The sequence below is a fragment of the Anabrus simplex genome, chromosome 1 (assembly GCF_040414725.1).
Source record: "Anabrus simplex isolate iqAnaSimp1 chromosome 1, ASM4041472v1, whole genome shotgun sequence".
In the NCBI taxonomy this organism is placed as follows: domain Eukaryota; kingdom Metazoa; phylum Arthropoda; class Insecta; order Orthoptera; family Tettigoniidae; genus Anabrus; species Anabrus simplex.
Window position 1 is genome coordinate 524,902,542 of NC_090265.1, and position 20,656 is coordinate 524,923,197.

A 20,656-nucleotide genomic window follows, 5' to 3' on the forward strand; every position below is an offset into this window, starting at 1 on the left:
CCACACAACTGCAGTGCGAAAATATTTGCCTTGAATGATTCCTGAATACAAAACGCATGTGCACACACTTCTAAAGAGCCAGCAGGCAGGAAAAAGTAAGGTGAAACCTTAAGAGTTCTTCTGAGAAGAGTTCATCATTCTTTCTATGTTCCGACTAACTAATGAAGTCTCCCTTGAGTTCCTGATAAACATACACAACAGGAAATTAAACAATACACATCTTACAAGGAGATAAAAATAGGGAAAGTTATACATAATAAATAACCTTAACCACACATCTTGCAGTGCGAAAATATTCGTCTTGAATGATTCCTGAATACAAAATACACGCACACACATTTCTGAAGAGCCAGCAGGCAGGAAAAAGTAAAGTGAAACCTTAAGAGTTCTTCTGAGAAGAGTTCATCATTTTTTCTATGTTCCGACTAACTGATGAAGTTTCCCTTGAGTTCCTGATAAACATACACAACAGGAAATTCTCCTTCACTCTCAACAATAGCTATAAAGACCAACGGTAAATTTCATTTTAAATATTGTGCAGAGGCGTGAAAGCATGATCTTGAACATGATATAACTCCTTCATTTAACCCAATTTTTTACACAAGGTGTTACATTACACAATACACATCTTACGAGGAGATAAAAACAGGGACGAATGTAGAAACAAATGCATCGTTGAGAAAGCAAAAGTTTATATTAAAAATAAGCTTAACCACACAACTTGCAGTGCAAAAATATTTGCCTTGAATGATTCCTGAACACAAACCGCACGCGCACACATTTCTAAAGAGCCAGCAGGCAGGAAAAAAAGTAAGGTGAAACCTTAAGAGTTCTTCTGAGAAGAGTTCTTTCTATGTTCTGACTAAGTAATGAAGTCTCCCTTGAGTTCCTGATAAACATACACAACAGGAAATTCTCCTTCACTCTCAACAATAGCTATAAAATTTACCGTTGGTCTTTTATAGCTATTGTTGAGAGTGAAGGAGAATTTCCTGTTGTGTATGTTTATCAGGAACTCAAGGGAGACTTCATTACTTAGTCAGAACATAGAAAGAACTCTTCTCAGAAGAACTCTTAAGGTTTCACCTTACTTTTTTTCCTGCCTGCTGGCTCTTTAGAAATGTGTGCGCGTGCGGTTTGTGTTCAGGAATCATTCAAGGCAAATATTTTTGCACTGCAAGTTGTGTGGTTAAGCTTATTTTTAATATAAACTTTTGCTTTCTCAACGATGCATTTGTTTCTACATTCGTCCCTGTTTTTATCTCCTCGTAAGATGTGTATTGTGTAATGTAACACCTTGTGTAAAAAATTGGGTTAAATGAAGGAGTTATATCATGTTCAAGATCATGCTTTCACGCCTCTGCACAATATTTAAAATGAAATTTACCGTTGGTCTTTATAGCTATTGTTGAGAGTGAAGGAGAATTTCCTGTTGTGTATGTTTATCAGGAACTCAAGGGAAACTTCATCAGTTAGTCGGAACATAGAAAAAATGATGAACTCTTCTCAGAAGAACTCTTAAGGTTTCACTTTACTTTTTCCTGCCTGCTGGCTCTTCAGAAATGTGTGTGCGTGTATTTTGTATTCAGGAATCATTCAAGACGAATATTTTCGCACTGCAAGATGTGTGGTTAAGGTTATTTATTATGTATAACTTTCCCTATTTTTATCTCCTTGTAAGATGTGTACTGTTTAATTTCCTGTTGTGTATGTTTATCAGGAACTCAAGGGAGACTTCATTAGTTAGTCGGAACATAGAAAAAATGATGAACTCTTCTCAGAAGAACTCTTTAAGGTTTCACTTTACTTTGTCCTGCCTGCTGGCTCTTCAGAAATGCGTGCGCGTGTGTTTTATATTCAGGAATCATTCAAGAAGAATATTTTCGCACTGCAAGTTGTGTGGTTAAGGTTATTTTTAATATGCATAACTTTTGCTTTCTCAACAATTCATTTGTTTCTATATTCGTCCCTGTTTTTATCTCCTTGTAAGATGTGTATTGTTTAATGTAACGCCTTGTGTAATATAAATGCCTACATGCTGGCCTATTTCCCACATTTTGGCTTATGATGACGCCAAACAGCGTTGAAACTAGTTCCAAGTGCAAATACATGTTATAAATAAATCTATAACATTTTTGCATTGAAAAGGTGGACCCTTTAAGTTTTTCCTATCTTCCATTCTCAGTTCAATACGGACAAAAATGAAATTCTTAGGTTTAAATCCTCAGGGTTGGCGACAGTGGGGTTCAAACTCATTATCTCCAGAATGCAGGCCTACAGTTGTGTACTCCTAACCGCTTGGCCAACACGCTCTGTGGTCATTCTGCAGGCATCTTTTGCCCAATGCATGTACCAGTGTCCAAGTGAAATCCATGAAAAGTGACAATCTCGCAAAGTTCAACGATAATGGAATAACAGTCATCTATCAATTATGTCTCAAAATTGATCAATTCTGGTGAACTTATATTCATACAAGTTCTCCTCCCATTACTTCATTACTGTTTCCAAACAGTTCATTTTTCATTTAGTGAAAAAAATTTTAAAAAGTAATACAAAGCTATATTTTCATTTAGATTGGCATATTTTAGAAAAATTCTAATTGAAAACAGAGTTGTAAGAAACAGGCTTCAGTCACATTATGCAACTGATATGCAAAAGAGATAAACAGAGGAGCTTTCTCATAATAAAGACTGATAAGGAATGAAAAACTGACCACATAGGAAAGAAACAGGATACTAAAAAACAACTCTATATTGAAAACAAAATATTGTATAGGTAATCTTTATCATCACTTCTTATCTGGATCTTAGTGGGTTGAGGAAGGTATGATCCCTCTCCATTTAATTCTGTCTAAAGAAACCTTGCAGTTGTACGTGGCAGTTGATATAATGATCATGTACATGACCCCTCTATATTTACATGGAATCCAAACTACAGGGATATGTTTCATTTTAAAAATTCCACACGCATTCGTCAGTACTCGAACCATGGCCGACTTACCAGGCCCATCCACTGTAATTACATTCTCTTGATATACTCTCTTGACAAGCAGTGAATGCTGCTGACCCTGACTATGATGTCACTCAGTGCCTCATAAAACTTGTCAACTTCATCCTCATCTGCATCCTCACAGGGTGAATACACAGAGACTATTCTCATCCTAATTCCTCCAACAGCTAAATCTGCCCACATCACTTATTCATTTACGTGCCTAACAGAAAGTATGAAGCGTGCAATAGTATTCCTGATGAACAGTCCTACCGTACACTCTACCCTTCCCTTGTTAACACCTGTTAAGAAGACTTTATAATCTTCTCTTCCTCCTTATCTCCCCTTACCCAGATGTCATTTAACTTTTAACACATCCAGACGCATCCTCTTTGCACACCCAGCCAGTTCTTTCCTTCTTTCTTTCTTTCTTCCACAGGCCTCATTAATAGCCCACCATCGAATTCCATTTTGTCTGCCACACTGTTGCCAAGGAGACCCTCGCCTATCAAACAGAGATGGGACTCCGTTACTCCCACAGGTCCGAAGCTTATGTCAAACATTCTGAGCGTGCTTGGTGAAAATTCTGTGAAGCAGGATGCTACCGTAGTTGCACAAAATCCCAGCGAGAATCTCTCTTCTAACGGGACTACTGGTGGCTTGAAAGTTAAAAAAGATAAAAGCATAATTTGATTCAAGACACAACATAATCCTGTCAAAAACTCTGAACTATTTGTCAACATATGTGAGATCGTATTTTTAAACCAGTGAAGAGTGAAAATGGAAAAGGGTGAATGTGCCAAAATGTTAAGTTTTCAGGAGAGTAGAAAAATTGCTAAAGCCACAGTATATTCCTAGAATCTTTAAATCAAATTAAAATATAACTTACAGCACTCTACAATTGACAAACTACCTTCAATTTACCATAAATGAGAAAATAAAAGCACATTTCTTTGAAAACTATTGATATTGAGGCTCCAGGAACTCCAACATGACCAATAAATCCTCTTTTCATCATTGATCTGATTTTTCTATCCCAGCTTGGGTACAGATGTTAAAAGGAGTTCCTCCAATGTCTTTCTTTTTCTTGACAACTTTGATGCAATCCCATGCCTCCAGTTCATTAAAAGTTTGTTTTGTGTAGATTGTGTCAGGATCTGCAGATGTAACCCTTAACCATCAAACTATTTTAATGTTTGTATTTTTCTAACTGTTCGCATCCATTTCTGTGATCTAGGTCTAACCTCCATAGTGTTGTACTTAAGATCACTTAACAAAGAACGAGCTAGAAAGAGGACTATAGAGTATAGAGTGGCTATTGGACCATCATGTTTGAATCTATTAGAACGCTGCGTCTGCCATATTTTAAGCGATCAAATCATGTGGGCGTGCTGATGAAGCTAGTACACAGGCTGCAGGAATAAATACTGTTTCACAGTTTTAAAGTCTTTTTAAATGGGCATTAAAATACAAGATACAGGCTACCGTACATACATTTATTGTATAAAGGAGGAAAATTAACACATTTCCAGTAATTACAAAAGGAATCACAATACACTGCCATTAAACTAATTTAGCCCTACTTACAAAGAATTAAAATACTGAACAGAAAACCTTCAACAAACTAATATAACATAGAGAAATAATTCTTAGCCTATTGCTTGAATAATACTGTAATAATAATAATAATAATAATAATAATAATAATAATAATAATAATAATAATAATAATAATAATAATAATAATAATAATAATAATAATAATAAATTAGAACAAGAAGTTGTGGGATAAACAATTTAAAATAATTATTTAAGAAGAGGACAGCCCTTCTTGTGTTAATGATCTTAAATCATATACTTACCTGAATAATTCACTTCCACATTTTTGAACAAAGATTCTGGTAATGCAGATTCTTTATTTGTCTCATGTTGCACCCACTCAGAAACATCTTATGGCCAGTGTGGGATAGGACAAGGGTAGGACTGCGAAGGAAGTAGCCTTAAGGTACAGCAGCCCATGCATTTGACTGATGTGAAAATGGTAACCACGGAAAACCAGATATCAGGGCTTTTCACAGCGAGATTCGAACGCACTACATCCCAAAGGCAAGGTAAGAGCTAAATGCTGCGAACAACGCAGCCAACTCACTCAGTTTGGGCAGTGACATAGAACTGAAAGTCCATAACTCCGTATCGTAGGCAAAGGGTATAAGGTTACTAGGAAATTCAAAACATTGTAGATGTGGCGTTAGACAGCAAGCATCTTGCATCATCATTGTTTTCTATATATTTATTTTCAAAATACTGGGTACTGTGCTCTGTAGGATCCCATTTAACAGTAAATAGTATTCTTGTTTTTTTGTCCTACCAACTACTTTTTATGGTTTTCAGAGAAGCTGAGGTAGCAGAGTATTGTCCCACCAGTGTTCCTTTACAGGAAGATACATCTACAGTACTGACATAAGGGTGGCGTATTTGAGCTCCTTCAAATACCAAATACAGTATGCCAACATAGGCTCAGAAAGCCAGCGCTCTTCCGTCTGAGCCACTCAGGCAGGCAGTAGGCCTATACCATTTATTGCGTTTTGCTGTTTGGTCAGTTCCTACAAGAAAATAAAAGTAGGCCTGCTGTACACTGCTGGATTGTGCTACAAGCACAGGCAGCATAATTCTGCTAACTGCCAACTGTGTAGGCATTCTTTACTAAAGAAAAAAAACTTATTTGAAATATGATATATCCTTTGTTTTCTCTACCATTTATGCAATTGCGAGCCCCACACGTAGAGAGGATAATTTATGCAAATAATTTGTTCGATCTAGGGCCAGTTCTACCACCTCCAGGTAAAGTTTAAAGATAAAAATTTCATTGTTCCGTATTGAAATTATTAACATTAAAAATTAAATAATTGAAGTTCAACCAATTCAATACATAAAAGAAAGAAATGTAGTAATTACATTCTTATTTAAATGGGACCGATTTCGACCCTAGTCCAGGTCATCGTCAGCCGTAAAAACAAGTAGGCGAAATCACACAATGTTTATGAATATTGGAGAAATGGGTCAGTTTCACACTCTGTCAGGCACAAAGTCACAACAATATCAAATAATATATGAAGATTATAAATAAACTTGAAGTCGCAGACGAATAGATTTGTAGAAGCAAACCGCCAGTTCCCGGTGATCAGCGCGGCACCTTCAAGACATTCTCCACTCTACTTTGGCGTTCGAGACCGCAGCGCATGACCTTGAATGTGCCACGCTGATCACCGGGAACTGGCGGTTTGCTTCTACAAATCTATTCGTCTGCGACTTCAAGTTTATTTATAATCTTCATATATTATTTGATATTGTTGTGACTTTGTGCCTGACAGAGTGTGAAACTGACCCATTTCTCCAATATCCATAAACATTGTGTGATTTCGCCTACTTGTTTTTACGGCTGACGATGACCTGGACTAGGGTCGAAACCGGTCCCATTTAAATAAGAATGTAATTACTACATTTCTTTCTTTTATGTATTGAATTGGTTGAACTTCAATTATTTAATTTTTAACCCAGGTAAAGTAGCGGGTAATTTGCCCTCCGCGTAAGACAATATTTCCGTTCAACTATTCCCGGGTAGCGCTGATGGCAGTATAAATCGTAGTTACCCGGCGTGTAAATTATCGGCCTCTCGAAACGGCCGGTAAACCTTTACCTGCCAGGCAAGTCTTGAGAGCTGAAAACTGTTGATTGTATTTCAAGCTACTTGCATCTTGTTATCTCAACTTGGTGATAAAAGAAATGACACAGTGACAGCATTCGGGATTGGTATTGTATTGCAGTACGTAAAAACTCAGCAGGATACACAATTTAAGATTGTATGTCATGCTATACGCAATTCTGTTTTTTAATTCCGTATGATTTTAGGTTAGGTTTTAATCATGGATGAGCTTCTTGAGATTGTTGATCTTGTTGATGATTATGACGACGATGAACAATTAGTACCAATTAGGCGTTCCCTACGGCGGATAAGAGGGAGACCAGATCATTTCTATATCAGGACTAACGCCAAGTTTTTTGCAGATTCAGGCTTAAAAAGCAGACTGTGCTCTCCTATTAGGATTAATTGAAGATGAACTACGAAACGCCAATGATCGGTAAGTTATGTTATTGTATTAGTAGTTCAACATAATTCTTGGAGCCACGGAATTATCACTGAAGACATTTAAGAATTAACGCTATATACTGTTATTCTGAACTGAAATGTAATTGTTTTGAGAACATGTTCAGCGAAGATGTGTACCGTATACATTCGCAACAAACTGAGATTTACGGCAAGATCAAACATTTAGCTTGTTCCCTTGTTCATATTTGTGTTCATGTTTGTGTTGAACGACTTTTAGGTTAGATGGTTCAACAAGGACAGGTTAGGTTACAGCTTGCAAGGAGTTAGTTTTGGTAGAGCAGTGAAGATTGAGTGGTTCCAGGATTCAGATTATTTAACATATTACTGTATTATTAAATTAGAACTCTTTTGTTACTGTTATGTGCTCAGATACTTTAAATTATCCTAATATATTATAATATCCTAATAAATAACATTTTGTGCTGAGGAAGCCTGTATATGAAGTATGGAAACCTATTTTCCCTTGAAACCAAGTGGTATCCTTTTTCTTTTTGTAGGAACTTTGCAGTCTCACCCATTAACCGCCTATTGCTAACATTGCAGTTTTATGCAACTGGGACAATGTTCCTAGCAGCTGGTGATTTTAGTGGTGTTAGTAAATCAACAGCATGTTCAATTGTGAAACAAGTCACCTGGGCTATTGCACGGCTGCGATCTTATTTTATTAGAATGACACACACTGAACGTGAAATCCAGAGTGTACAGATGGAATTTTACAAGATTGCTTGATTACCCAAAGTTGTTGGGACATTAGACTGTACTCATAAGGATTCAATCTCCAGGTAAATAAGCAGTGTTATACAGTAGTATTCTCCATCTACACATTACTGGTATGTAAGGCTACCTCACTTATGTTTCTTCCCTTATTTTCTACTTGCTGCCCTTTTACCTGTTATAACTAATTTCATGTGAATTTACATTCAGCTATTGTCCATCCATACAATCGCAAATACATTACCATTAGGCCCTAGCCTTTACTCCCTGTGGTTATTATGTTTCATTGATACTGAACATGTAGGCCTGCTGAAAGATTTTCACATAACTTAAATAGCCTGTTGCTACTTATAAACTGTTGTGATGAATGAAGGATATATGTTGGTGTACAGCCATAAATTGCAGTGAGCCGACATATTGTTCACAAGATTCTCTTACCATTTCCATCATAGAGAATACCAGTCATCCAAAGCTAAGCTTACTTGACCTTTTCAAGAAGTCCTTAACAGTATTTAACATCCCAAATTACATTGACTGGATTTACTCCATACGGGTATGTGCTTATGAATAAAATAAAAGAAAGGGCTTATCATCCCAAGTGCCTGATTGGTTTCATAATTCAACCATGATTATTGTAATTATTAGAGACCATCTGTACAATATAGTGTAATCGTACATCCGCTATATCTCTGAACTACCCTAAATATTGTTGCTGAAGAACATGGTAAGCTATCAATTTTCAACTTACATCAATCCAGCAGTATGTTCTACTTTTAGGATATTGTCAGATTTACACATTACTTCATGCTGGTAAGCAATATATTGGAGAAAGAACACATTCTCCTGTTCGGGCAACATCGCTCTTCTGGGGCCAGTGATCACTCGGATGAATATTGCAGACATTTGCTCACCTACTTATTTTTATATATAAATCCTAGAAACTGCCCCTGTAGCTCAGGCGGCAGTGCGCCAGCCTCTTACCACTGGGTTTTGCGATTTAAATCCCGGTCACTCTATGCAAAATTTGTGCTGGATAAAGTGGAGGCAAGACAGTTATTTCTCCGGATACTCCGGTTTTTTGCTAGATGAGGGCTTCATTCATTCCATTCCTGATCCGGTCGAATGACTAAACAGAAACTGTGTAAACTTGGGTTGCCGAGACTGATAGTTAGCGATGAAGGTCAGATCTTAATTTACTGTGCTGCAAGTACACAAACACTTTTAGAATTGTGAGAATGAGTTCTTTCATCTAGTTATGCCCAGCCTATGGAATATGGTGATATTGGAACCTTAATGCAAAGCTGCCATGGGGAAAGTGTATCTCATGATTACATTTTGAATCTGTAAACATTCTCATGTTTCTTAACCCCTCCCAACTCCCACCCCCAGGCAGTTGACCTCCTTTCAATTTGTACTTGACATGCTGTTAGTGGTCCGACACTTTCTCCACTGACTTTTGGGGTTTCCTCTACCACTACATAGGTGCTATACACATTGCATAATCTTAGATACACAGTCACTCAGCACACTTTCACATTTTTGCCAGGGCTGATCTAATGAAGCAAGCATTATCCTGCATTAGAAAGTCTATCAAGTGGTAGGCTATTTATTACTAGTTGGACTTGTCACATCTAGCATGCTTCTTTCATCTTCACCCATATATAGTCTAACAAAGATGTAACTCAGTTTTATATTTTCTTTAATATTAATGTATGAGGACCAGGCTCAATATATGAAGGAAAAGGACAAAAGGTTCTTCCCTGTAAAAGCATTGCAACCCTTATAGTAGTTAAGTTATGTGCATGTTCACAGTTGAGAGGTAGTTCACAATTTGGTATGCAATAAGCAGCTGAAGAGTACATATTAAGAAAGCTATTGTCTCAGATTTCATTCATGGCAATCATCTGACAAAAGCAGTATCATACTGGATGAATCAATTATTGTACCATACCTTATTATTAGAGGCAAAATGTTGGGTATTACAAAGCAGCTTTTGTTGCATATACAATATTACTGACAGAAAGTAACAGGTAGGTTACTCAATATAGGGCTAATACTGTAATCTTTTTAAGAAGCAGTCAATACACTGCAAATTAAATCATGTATTCCAGATGAAATTTGTAATGGTATTTTCTTAATGAAAGAAACTGTATTGCAATACCCTACAAGGCCTTATGAAATACAATTTAAAGCATTGTACAACCACAACCAATCCTTGATATAAGAGGATAGACAGCTCATGGCAGTGTATGTTAGACAAGCCAGAGTAGCCTACTATTCCGTACATGATGCTTAAACCAGTACCTAAATTACATCTTTTCCTTTTTTTTAGTATACCCTATCCTCGATTACTTAAGAGGTGCAGTAGATGTGGGAAGGAAAAAAAAAAAAGGCTTGATATTAATGACATTTTCTTTTTCATTTGCAGGGGGTGATAATGCCGAATATTACGGAACAGAAAAGGCTTCTTTTCCGTCAATGTTCACAAACAGTGAGTGATAGAAGTATGAAAATCTGGGATATTGTTGTGTGATGGCCTGGATCAACCCATGACTAGGTTGTTTTCAATAACAGCCACTTGAAAGCCAGACTTGAGAGGAATGAATGGAGGGATCTTTTAATATTGGCAGACAGTGGCTATGAAAATAGACCATATTTAGTAACACCATTCGCTAACCCCAACTCAGCCGCTGAGAACCTCTATAATGAAGCTCAAATTAGAACTAGGAGTGTTGTCGAAAGACAGTATGGAGTTTGGAAACGGCGATTTCCAGTACTATCTCTGGGAATGAGAGTGTCCCTCAAGAAAGCACAAGCCATTGTCATTGCTACTGCTGTTCTGCACAATATGGCTTGTGACAGAAGAGAAGATGAGCCACCAGTTGATCCTGACCTTAGAGTTCTCGATGATAACGTGCCAGTGATTCCGCATTTGCTCAACAATGAACAAGGAAATGTATGTTCCCGACAGAGGCTTGTTAACAAGTATTTTTCCCAGTTGCTAAATGAGGGGAGATAAGTGAGAAATCATTAATATATCTTCATTTAGACTGTTATGCTTTCCAGCATTCAATCTGCAAACCTCTGTAATTAGCCATGCACCTCCACCCTACACTGCATGGTGGGACGATTTCGGCACATAATAAATATTTCACCGTAACTATAGTTACACAAGATAAAGTGAACCTTTATGGGTGATGGAACGAAGGATTGTGACATCTGTGTATGTAAGCAAGCATTTTTTGTATTTCATAAGGTTGGAAACACAAGCAGAAGCAAATATTTGAAAGTCCTCCAGAGCGGGAGGGCGTTGATTATTCACGCTAAAAGTCACACGCAATAATAGCACGTATTTGTATTCTTGTGCAAAAAAGAAAAGTCATACTGTTACTGGTAAGTTTTCTGCTCATACTCCTATACACTAAAAAGCATTTTGATATTTGGTATAGATTTATTTTAGAAAAATAAATATGTGACTAATTCGTCCCATTATGCAGTTTGATCATGTAGTGGTATGATAACCTCAAACATGGAATGACATATGCTGCTTACCTACTTCATTGCATTTTATGTGTGTAAATGTCAACAAATATATTAATTCCATTTAGAATAATATTTTAGGTGAGAAACATGATAAAAAGTGTAATTCTTGAGAGAGGAGATATTGCACGCACTTGCAATGTCGAATTAAATTGCGGGAAGATTTAGCCCTTTCACTCCGTCAAGTGGGGTTTTCAATCACCCCAAAGTGAGGACAGCCAAGTTTTGAAGTACAAGGAGACCTCGTAAAGAAGAGGAAGTCCTCAGCAGCAGTTTACCCTCCACAACCAGTCAGTCAAGATAGCTTGGAACAATGGCCAATTCACAAAGACACTCAACAACGGTGCAAATTTCCCTTGTGCAAGGGGAAAATCCTTATATTTTGCGAAAAGTGTGGTGTAGCTTTGTGCATTACAAACAAAAAGAATTGTTTCAAGGAATTTCACCACAAGTGAGCAACCTGAAAATGGGAAGTGCACCTTCAAAACAAATATGTCGACAGTGCATGGTGGGACTAATTAGGCACATGTTAGTTTTCATGCAATAAATCTCTCAAAATCATTTTAAGAATTTTTAAACTATTTTTGCCTTACTATGGATTAGATTATATATGTCTAGAATTAAAATAAAGAGAAAATAAAAAATCATGCAGTGTAGGGTCTTCTCCATTATTCTCCTAGGTAACCTATCCTCCTCCATTCACCTCCTATGACCTAACCACTGCAGCCAGTTTAATGCATACAGTTTCACCCAAAGAGTTTATTTCTACCTTAGCCATTAGTTCCTTATTCTGAGTACCATACTACCATTCTTCCCACCTGATTGTGCTTGCTACTTCTAACTTATAAGATATAGATGTTGATTCCCATATGGAACCTGAAATACTTGTCCCGAATGAGTAAATTAATAATACCAATATAAATGGTCCATTATTGGACATTTACATCTATATCATCTGAAGGCCAGGCAGGCATCATTTTTTGGTAATGAGACAACGTCTTTCATAGTGCACTGACACTGCCGGTGGCTTCAAGTAGCCTACGCAGTGGCCTCCGCAGTATGCTCTAACCATGTGTCTTGGTGGGTGTGCTATTTACCAACTGATGAGCCCAATTTAGCACATTGAGGCAAAATGCTGGCAACCAGGAATGAGTTAGCTGGAAAATGTATAATGTCCAATAACGGACCAACTACATTTGTATTATAAGATATCCTGAGTTTACACAGCCTTCACTCCCGTACACCAAAGTTAGTGTAAAAACATACAAATGTCAAGATAGTCTGACCAGGTGAGTTGGCCATGTGGTCAGGGGCATGCAGCTGTGAGCTTGCATCCAGGATATAGTGGGTTCAAACCCCACTGTCTGGCAACCCTGAAGACGATTTTCCATGGTTTCCCATTTTCACACCAGACAAATGCTGGGGCTGTACCTTAATGAAGGCCACGGATGCTTCCTGCCCATTCGTAGGCCTCTCCTCTCCCATCGTTGACATTAGACCTATGTGTGTAGGTGCGACATAAAGGAAATTGTAATAAAAAAATTAAAAAAGAGAATTTACATATTTTGCACAGAATATTGTTCATCACAACTGCGAACTCATTGCATTAGGTTTGCTGCACCTTCATTCATTTTTACTACAGTATCCTAGCATCTTGCAAGAATACACATCGTAAACACTTCAGTTTCATGTGACATTCAGTTTTCTTACGCTTCTTCCCTACCAAGATTACTTTAGTCTTGGAAATGCTAATTTTCATATCGTATTTGCTACACATCTTTTTAAGCTCCATAATAGATGCAGAGTTTTAACACAATCTGCCATTAAGACCAAGTCAGCATAATCCAAACTGCTCATGCATTTCTACCCAAGTGCATTCCTCCCTGCCATACTCTCATTCCATGCAAATCTAATTACTCTATAAACCTGTTTTATCCCTGCCTTTCCACATATTCCAGATTTCAGGTGTAATTTCATCTATTTCTGCTGCTTTTCCTTCCCACTTCAACTATAATTTTCTGTCATTGTACTCCTCCTTATGAACTCTGTTGTTGGGGACTTCAGAAGAAATATTCCCTTTTGCTTTCAGAAGCTCTTCAAAATATTCCTGCAATACGTCCAGTAATTCCCTAGCACCTACAATGAGTTCACATGATTTTTCCAAAACGCTATTCATTTTCCTCCCTTTCTGACAGGCCACAATACCATAGTTCCCTGCCGCTTGACCAGTCCTCTCCAGTTTATTGCCAAAATCTTCCCATGAATTCTTCCTGGGCTCTACGATGTTTCTTTCATCTGTATGCAGTTCCTTACCTACATTTTTACAAACTTTCTTTGTTCACTTTTTGATTTCATGAGGAGGGTTTGTGTAATAACAATGTGGTTGAGCATGGGGGCATTAAGTGATAGTTCACATATCACAACCCCTCAATATTTATAGTCGTTGAGCCTGCAAAAACTGCCATGTGATAAAGTTGTGGGGGAAATACTGATCCGCAGCACATACATCATCAAGTGTGACAATACTCGCACAGTATTAAACCTTAAATGATATAAACTCATTGGCTGAAGTTCACAGCTGAAATATTTCACATACTTTTCGTAGGTGCAAACGACAATATAACGTCAATTTAAGTGTTAATTTATTTCACATATTACATGTAGAAGCTGGAAGGTTTTCTGTGTGGGATATTATATGTATGTGTTCTGTACTTCAGAAATTCTAATATATTCACAGATCAGCAATTGTCTCTAAGATACAGCATATAACTGTGATTAGGATCAAAATACCATGCGTCAATGTTATGATCTTAAAGGCCTGTGTATTGATCTACAAATTCATCAAAGTTTGCCACTTTTGAACTTGTTCAGTACTATAGATGGTAGCAATTCTTAATCATTTCAGTTGCTAAGGAAGAGGAGTCATGTTTTATTTCAGACTTAGCTTTGGTTATAATTATCTTCACGTGTTAGTGGAGAAACTGTGCAGTCTTATTTGCATATACAAGTGTTTGATGAATGAAATCTCTATGTAAAAAATCATTATAGAATATAAGTTGTTTATTCCAAATTATTGTGGAAGTTTCATTTAAGGTATACCTTGGTGCAGTTCCCTTCCTTCTAGTAATTTTCAGTGGGTAGGTACGGCCTGAAGCACATGTACCAAAGCCCAGACTTCTGTACAAGCCCTGAGAAAAAAATATATTATGCCTTTTATTTTATCTGAGGGATCCTTTTTTGTCAGATCTGATGCCACCGGTACAAACATTTTTGATTAAAACTGTATTATTTTATTTATAAATCATTCCACCAAGATGTTCTACTTTTTCTATCTTAGCATTTGATTACCATTTCTTCAACAGTATCGCTGTATGCAACCCACTCTTTGCATCCTGAACTGAATGACTGACTGTTCTTTGGAACGTTTCAGAAATCATGTGTGTACTCGTCTCATTTCCTTGTCCTGAAGATTTCCTACTCATATCCCTCTGTGGCCAGACTTAATAATCTCTATCCTAGGCCCAGTGATACTTAGTTCCCCGCAGATCAGATAATCATAAAAAAATTCTCAGAATACGGATACATTCCTATCAGGTTCCCTGAATTCAAATTCAGGTATGATATGGTCCGTTACAAATCTGCCCCTACCCTTCTATGTGCAATGTTCAGTAGCCTTATGCTTGAAGAATGAATTCGTAACTGATAATCCCATACTAGCAGAGAAGTCCAGAAAATGCTCCCATTCCTATTTGCCATTCTTGCATAGAAATCAACCATTAGCACTATCATATCCTTGCTGTTGACCCTGACAACGTCATCCAGTGCTTCCTAACACTTGCCTATTTCATCCTCATGTGCTCCCTCCCATGAGACAATCACGATCTTAATTCCTCCAATGCTAAATCTGTTCACAAGTAATGAACTTCATAATTGTTCCGCTTTGACAGACAAAATCGTTTTACAGAATTTTCATTTTATAAAATATGTAGACTTTTCCACCTTTCAGTACTATTATATTTCAATTTCTTACTCTAAAAATTGAAGATTTTTGTCCTTCAGCTGTAAAAGGCTCAAAAGAGCAGAGACTTGTAGTTTGTTTAATTCTAATCATGACAAAAAGCTTCAACTTTTTTAGAGTACAAGATTGAAATACAATAGCATTGAAAAATCTATATATTTTCTAAAGATAACATTCTGTACAACAAATCTATCCACAGCATTAAAGTGTCTTACACAGGGCCTCTCAAACGCCCAAAATCTCACGCGTGCAAACCGAGGCACGGAGGCACTGTGCATCAGTCTGACTCAGCTTGACTCTGGTGGTGTAGTGCGCTGAGAGCGATGAAGCGTTCAGTGTTAGACAGCTTGTTTATCAGTAAAATAGATAACCGGAAAACATAATATGGAGCAACCTGTTTTGAAGAAAGCACAGACCTCCGAAAGTCCATTTCTGATCAAACTGAGAACTTTTCGTATCTTTCTTGTCAGTCGTGACAATAAAGCCAAATGCTTAATCTGTGAGACAATAATTATGTGATCATCAAAAAGTTCTATTTTTCAATATAAAGACTGCTTGAATTCTACCACAATTTGTCGGAGGAAGATTTTCCTAAGCTGCATTGACAAGCAGCTAAGATTATTTCTATGTTTTGTTCCACATGCATATGTGAAAGGTTTTTCTGTTTTGACTTTACGAAAACTAGATTGCGTGCAAGTATTTCTGACTGTAAAGACTTAAAGAACACACTCGGTATTGCTGCCAGCCAATCCCTTGTTCTGAATATTACTGGTATAATTGCAAAGAAAAAGGAAGGAAAAAAAAAAAAAAGGCTAAGATAAATTGTCTGCTCAAACCAAACTGAAGGAAGAGTTTTTTAACACTGGTAACTTTGTCCCATACAACTGAGCGTCTCTGTTCACCACATGTAAACATTTCACAGTGAGGGGAGAAACAGCGGGGAAGGTGGAGAGAGACGAAACGGGTGAGACAGATGTAGGGAAAGCGGAGTGGGGGTTTGCACCCAGGTCAACGTAGTGAAATCATCTCCTGCACTTTACGCCATGCAGTGCACACCCTGAGAGGTCCTGGTCTAACAGAAGCTATGCATCCTCTTTGCTGACTCAGCCAGTTCTACCTCCTTTCTACCAAGGTGAGGTTGACTGGAGTCACATCCTAGTTTGTGAACCACAGGCAATGGCTGAGTGGCCTAGTTAAATATTTTAAAATTTTGTGTGGCCACTGCTAGCCTGGTACAGACCCTCCGAGGGTGGGTGGCATCTGCTGCGTATGGGAAACTGCGGGTTACTGCAGTCAAGGATAGCGGTGTGAGTTTTGCAGGGATGATCGGGACAGTACAAACATCCAGTCCAAAGCCAGGGTAATTAACCATCTAAGGTCAAAATATTGAACCCTGGACCTTCTGAACCAACAGAGACTAAGCTGACCACTCAGGCAAAGAGCAGGACAATGGTCTAGTAAGTTTTCTTCAGATTTGGGATACCAGTTGCTATGGAAAAGGAGTGGGAACCTCTGAATTATTCTGAGCCTTGGTCATTCTTGTGCACAGGCAGTTAGGACTATACAATCCACTGGGGAGTCCATAAATCATTATAATAAATTATCAGTGGAATTAGTAGCATCAAAAAACAAGAAAATCATGGCACAACAGCCCAGAAGGTTGCAGATTGAGAGGTGTCGTGTGGTCGGCACGATGAACCGTCGTGGCCGTTATCTCCTCATACAGTTTCTCATTATTTATAAACACTTAAGCTCAGTGAACCTTGAACCAGCCCTCATATCCAGATAAAAATGCCTGACCTGGCCAGGAATCGAACCCAGGACTTCCGGTTAAGAGGCGGGCACACCATCCTTACAGCATGGGGCCGACCAAGTAGCATTCTGCTTCAAAGAAATTTACCAACCTCAGAATGTTTTCAGTGGGAAATCAGTGTTTAAATAAATTTGTTTATAGAGTATATATATTTAACAAATAAACTATAATATTACATTTGCCTTTTCTTGGCAGCCATATATTTTAATCTTAGCAACTTCATCCGCATTCTGTGCTCCGCAAGATGCCTCCTATTCTGTTGCTTGAAAATTTTTGCCTGGAGTGAGACTAAGTCCAGTTTTGCTTGTAGAAGTCTATTGTGGCTGGACTTCAAACTTTTATTCTCCTTTCGCATGGGCACAGCATTCTTTCTCTGGCTGTGTCTGGATGGTGTAATGGCCGGAGTAACTTTACCTGAAAACAAAATAATATATTACAGCTGTCTTGTCACATTTTGGTGTAAAAGCACTTAAATTTGGTAATAGAAGCTAGCATGTCTGCCTAATGTTTAAACATAAAATGTTTATCCATTTTGCCACGTGAATGGCAATACCAGCTAGAAGTAAAACTGTCACACTGCCTATTTGTTAAATATTCTCTGTTTATCTATATTGACCAAACCATTGTAGCCCATTAAAGAAGAAAGGATGTACCTTGGAGTAGTACAACCCTCAGACTTTACAGTGCGTGTCAAGTGCCTTATTGTTCACTCTCAATATTTTAAAAAGTGGGGAATAACAGACTAACAGTTAATGTACAGAGGGAAACAGAATAACTTAATAGTGGGTCGAGATTAATGCCTAGTTTACATGATGTCAGTTGATGAGGCAAGTGTTAGCGATAGTTGTCTTCTAATTATTGCAGGACAATGGCTGGCTAGTCCAGTTGAAGAAGAACCCGTTCACGCGAGGAAGCTACTGCCATGCCAGTAGATTACGAGAAATGGCTGAGTGTGCACTGTCTGTAGTATCCCGTGAGGAATTACATTTCTTTAGTAAATATACTGCACATGCCAGGAATTCACTGCTGAATCAAGCAAAATTTTGACCTCAATCACAATCCTTGAATGTTAATTTTACCTGTAATCTCAGAAAGTGTCACTTGACGAGCATTTTTGTCTTTGTACAGATCTTCGTGCTGGTCCCACAAACATCACTGTTCCCTATACAGCTGAACAAGTTTTACGTTAGTATCATCACCCTACTTTGGAGCCATAATAATTATGTAAACAGCTTAAAAATAATTTAAAAATTAAAGTATTTAAATTATCAAGATCACTCAGATGTCTGCACCTCTCAGTTGACAAGTGAACTGCCACAAAATAAATATAGAGTTACTGGCCTCAGACGTTCACACAGCGCCAACTGTTCCAATAAAACTGAGCTCCAGGTTGCAGCTGGGCTCAGTTGGTTGTCCTATGTCTACCCCTGGAGACAATCGATTGCCTGGACAACTGTGAGGGCAATTCACTAGACAACTGGACCGGAGTGTTCACACGAAGCTAATTATTGTAAACTATTCAAGTGTCCTTTGGCAACTGTCTCATCAACTGGTATCGTGTAAACTGGGCATAAGAGGCATGAAAATCTGTGAGACTGTGTACTACAAATCGATTGTTCAGATCAGATTTCTAACTTATGCCGAGTACAGTAGTTAAACAGCTATGAAAGTAAAACAGAAGCATCTTCATAGGTTAAGGTCAGTACCATATGGAAAAATGTTGACTATGCAGGAGGATTGTGGGGTACAACCTAACGATGCCCTTCCCGACATAGATCACAGTGTTCTCCCCAGAAATTTTCATCAGCTGGGCAGGGAATACTACATAAAAAATTAATAGAATAAAATTTCAATCTATTCCCCTGAGTAATATCAGACAGGTAAACTTTAACAGCAAAATAATGATTTATCATTTAAATAGTCCGTTTTATGGCATTTAGGCCTACATTTTAATTTCAAGCAACCGATGACTCAAATATATATTAATGTTATATAACTAGCGCACATAAGCCTCCATGGCTCAGGCGAAGCGAATCGGCCTCTCACCGCTGGGTTCCGTGGTTCAAATCCTGATCACTCCATGTGAGATTTGTGCTGGACAAAACTGAGGTGGGACAGGTTTTTCTCCTGGTACTCCGGGCTTTCCTGTTATCTTTCATTCCAGCAACACTCTCCAATATCATTTCATTTGTCAGTCATTAATTATTTCCCCAGAGGAGTGTAGAAGGCTTCGGCAGCCTCCACAATGCCTATCCTTGCCACAAGATGGGGCTTCATTCATTCCATCCTTGACCCGGTCACCAACTGGAAAACAGGTTGTAGGTTTTTCAACCAGCATATATCTCGGTTATATCAGCCAGGCAGTCTGAAAAAAAGGCTGGATGGTGCACTGATTAAAAGTGTCCTACGGAGAACACTGAGATCACAATATTTGCAAAGGTAAATCATATAAATGTTGAAAGAATGGAGTCCAGGAATCCACCAACCCCCTTCCAGAAATTAAATTAATTTTATAACATATTATCACAAATCATAGGGCATTCTCGGTGTCGCTGGTGTCAGTAGCCACTATCCATGGCAGAAATTGATGCAATATGATGCCAGACTAAAAATTCAACACAGATGTCATCACCAACTGCAGCATAATAAAACCTCCTACACCAAGGATAAACTGATACACACACCTTTACTCAGCATACTGTACATGCTGTAAATAACAGTTTAAACTTTACTAATGGGATGCAAGAGAGAGGTTAGGAATCGAACTTAGCATGGCTCACACAATGTCACAACACACTACACAAGGCTGCTAACTTGGGTGCAGCTAGTGACAAGACCACAGGTCTGGGTTTAGTTAAACTGGCTACAGAAAAGACCACTGGCCTAGCACGGGGGAAAATGGCCCATAGTCCTCCAATATTCCCTACGACAGTATCGGCCAGTCATGAGACTGTTGGTCTGGATAATTTAGACCAATGTCTAGTGAGAATAAGAATGCTTCCTCGCAAAAAATGTGCCCTTTTTGGCCAAGCGCTTGAACTTGCAGGTATGTTTCTGGCACATGAAAATTAATTTACTTTCTCACACTTTTAATCTCACAAACTTCACTATGAGTCAACCAATTAACTTGCAGCCAAGTAAAAAATATGAAAATTTTACTCATGTACTTAATATAGTATCAAATGGGTACACAGTTGCACATATCACATTCAAATTTCACGGTATCATTGTTTTCACACAGCCGTGAGCAACACAATGCGAGCGCTATCAGAGATGATAGGAAACCGCTCTCCAGCCAATAGGAGTACATAAAATAGTCTCATTTCACAGAGTGACACAGTGTCAGTTTTCATTTTTCCATACAAGTAAGAATACTTCTAGGGGTGGTCAGTTGGTTCTCTGGTGGAAAGCATAC

General features: G+C 38.1%; 1 protein-coding gene across 1 annotated transcript in view; it reads right to left on the reverse strand.

The window, feature by feature from the left end:
• Window positions 1-17,413: 17,413 nt before the first annotated feature.
• LOC136857080 (uncharacterized) overlaps window positions 17,414-20,656 on the reverse strand; it is a 72,982-nt gene continuing 69,739 nt past the window's right edge. The window contains exon 4 of the mRNA XM_068228191.1: window positions 17,414-17,655. Coding sequence (XP_068084292.1) covers window positions 17,414-17,655 — 242 coding nt within the window. The remainder of the gene's footprint in view (window positions 17,656-20,656) is intronic.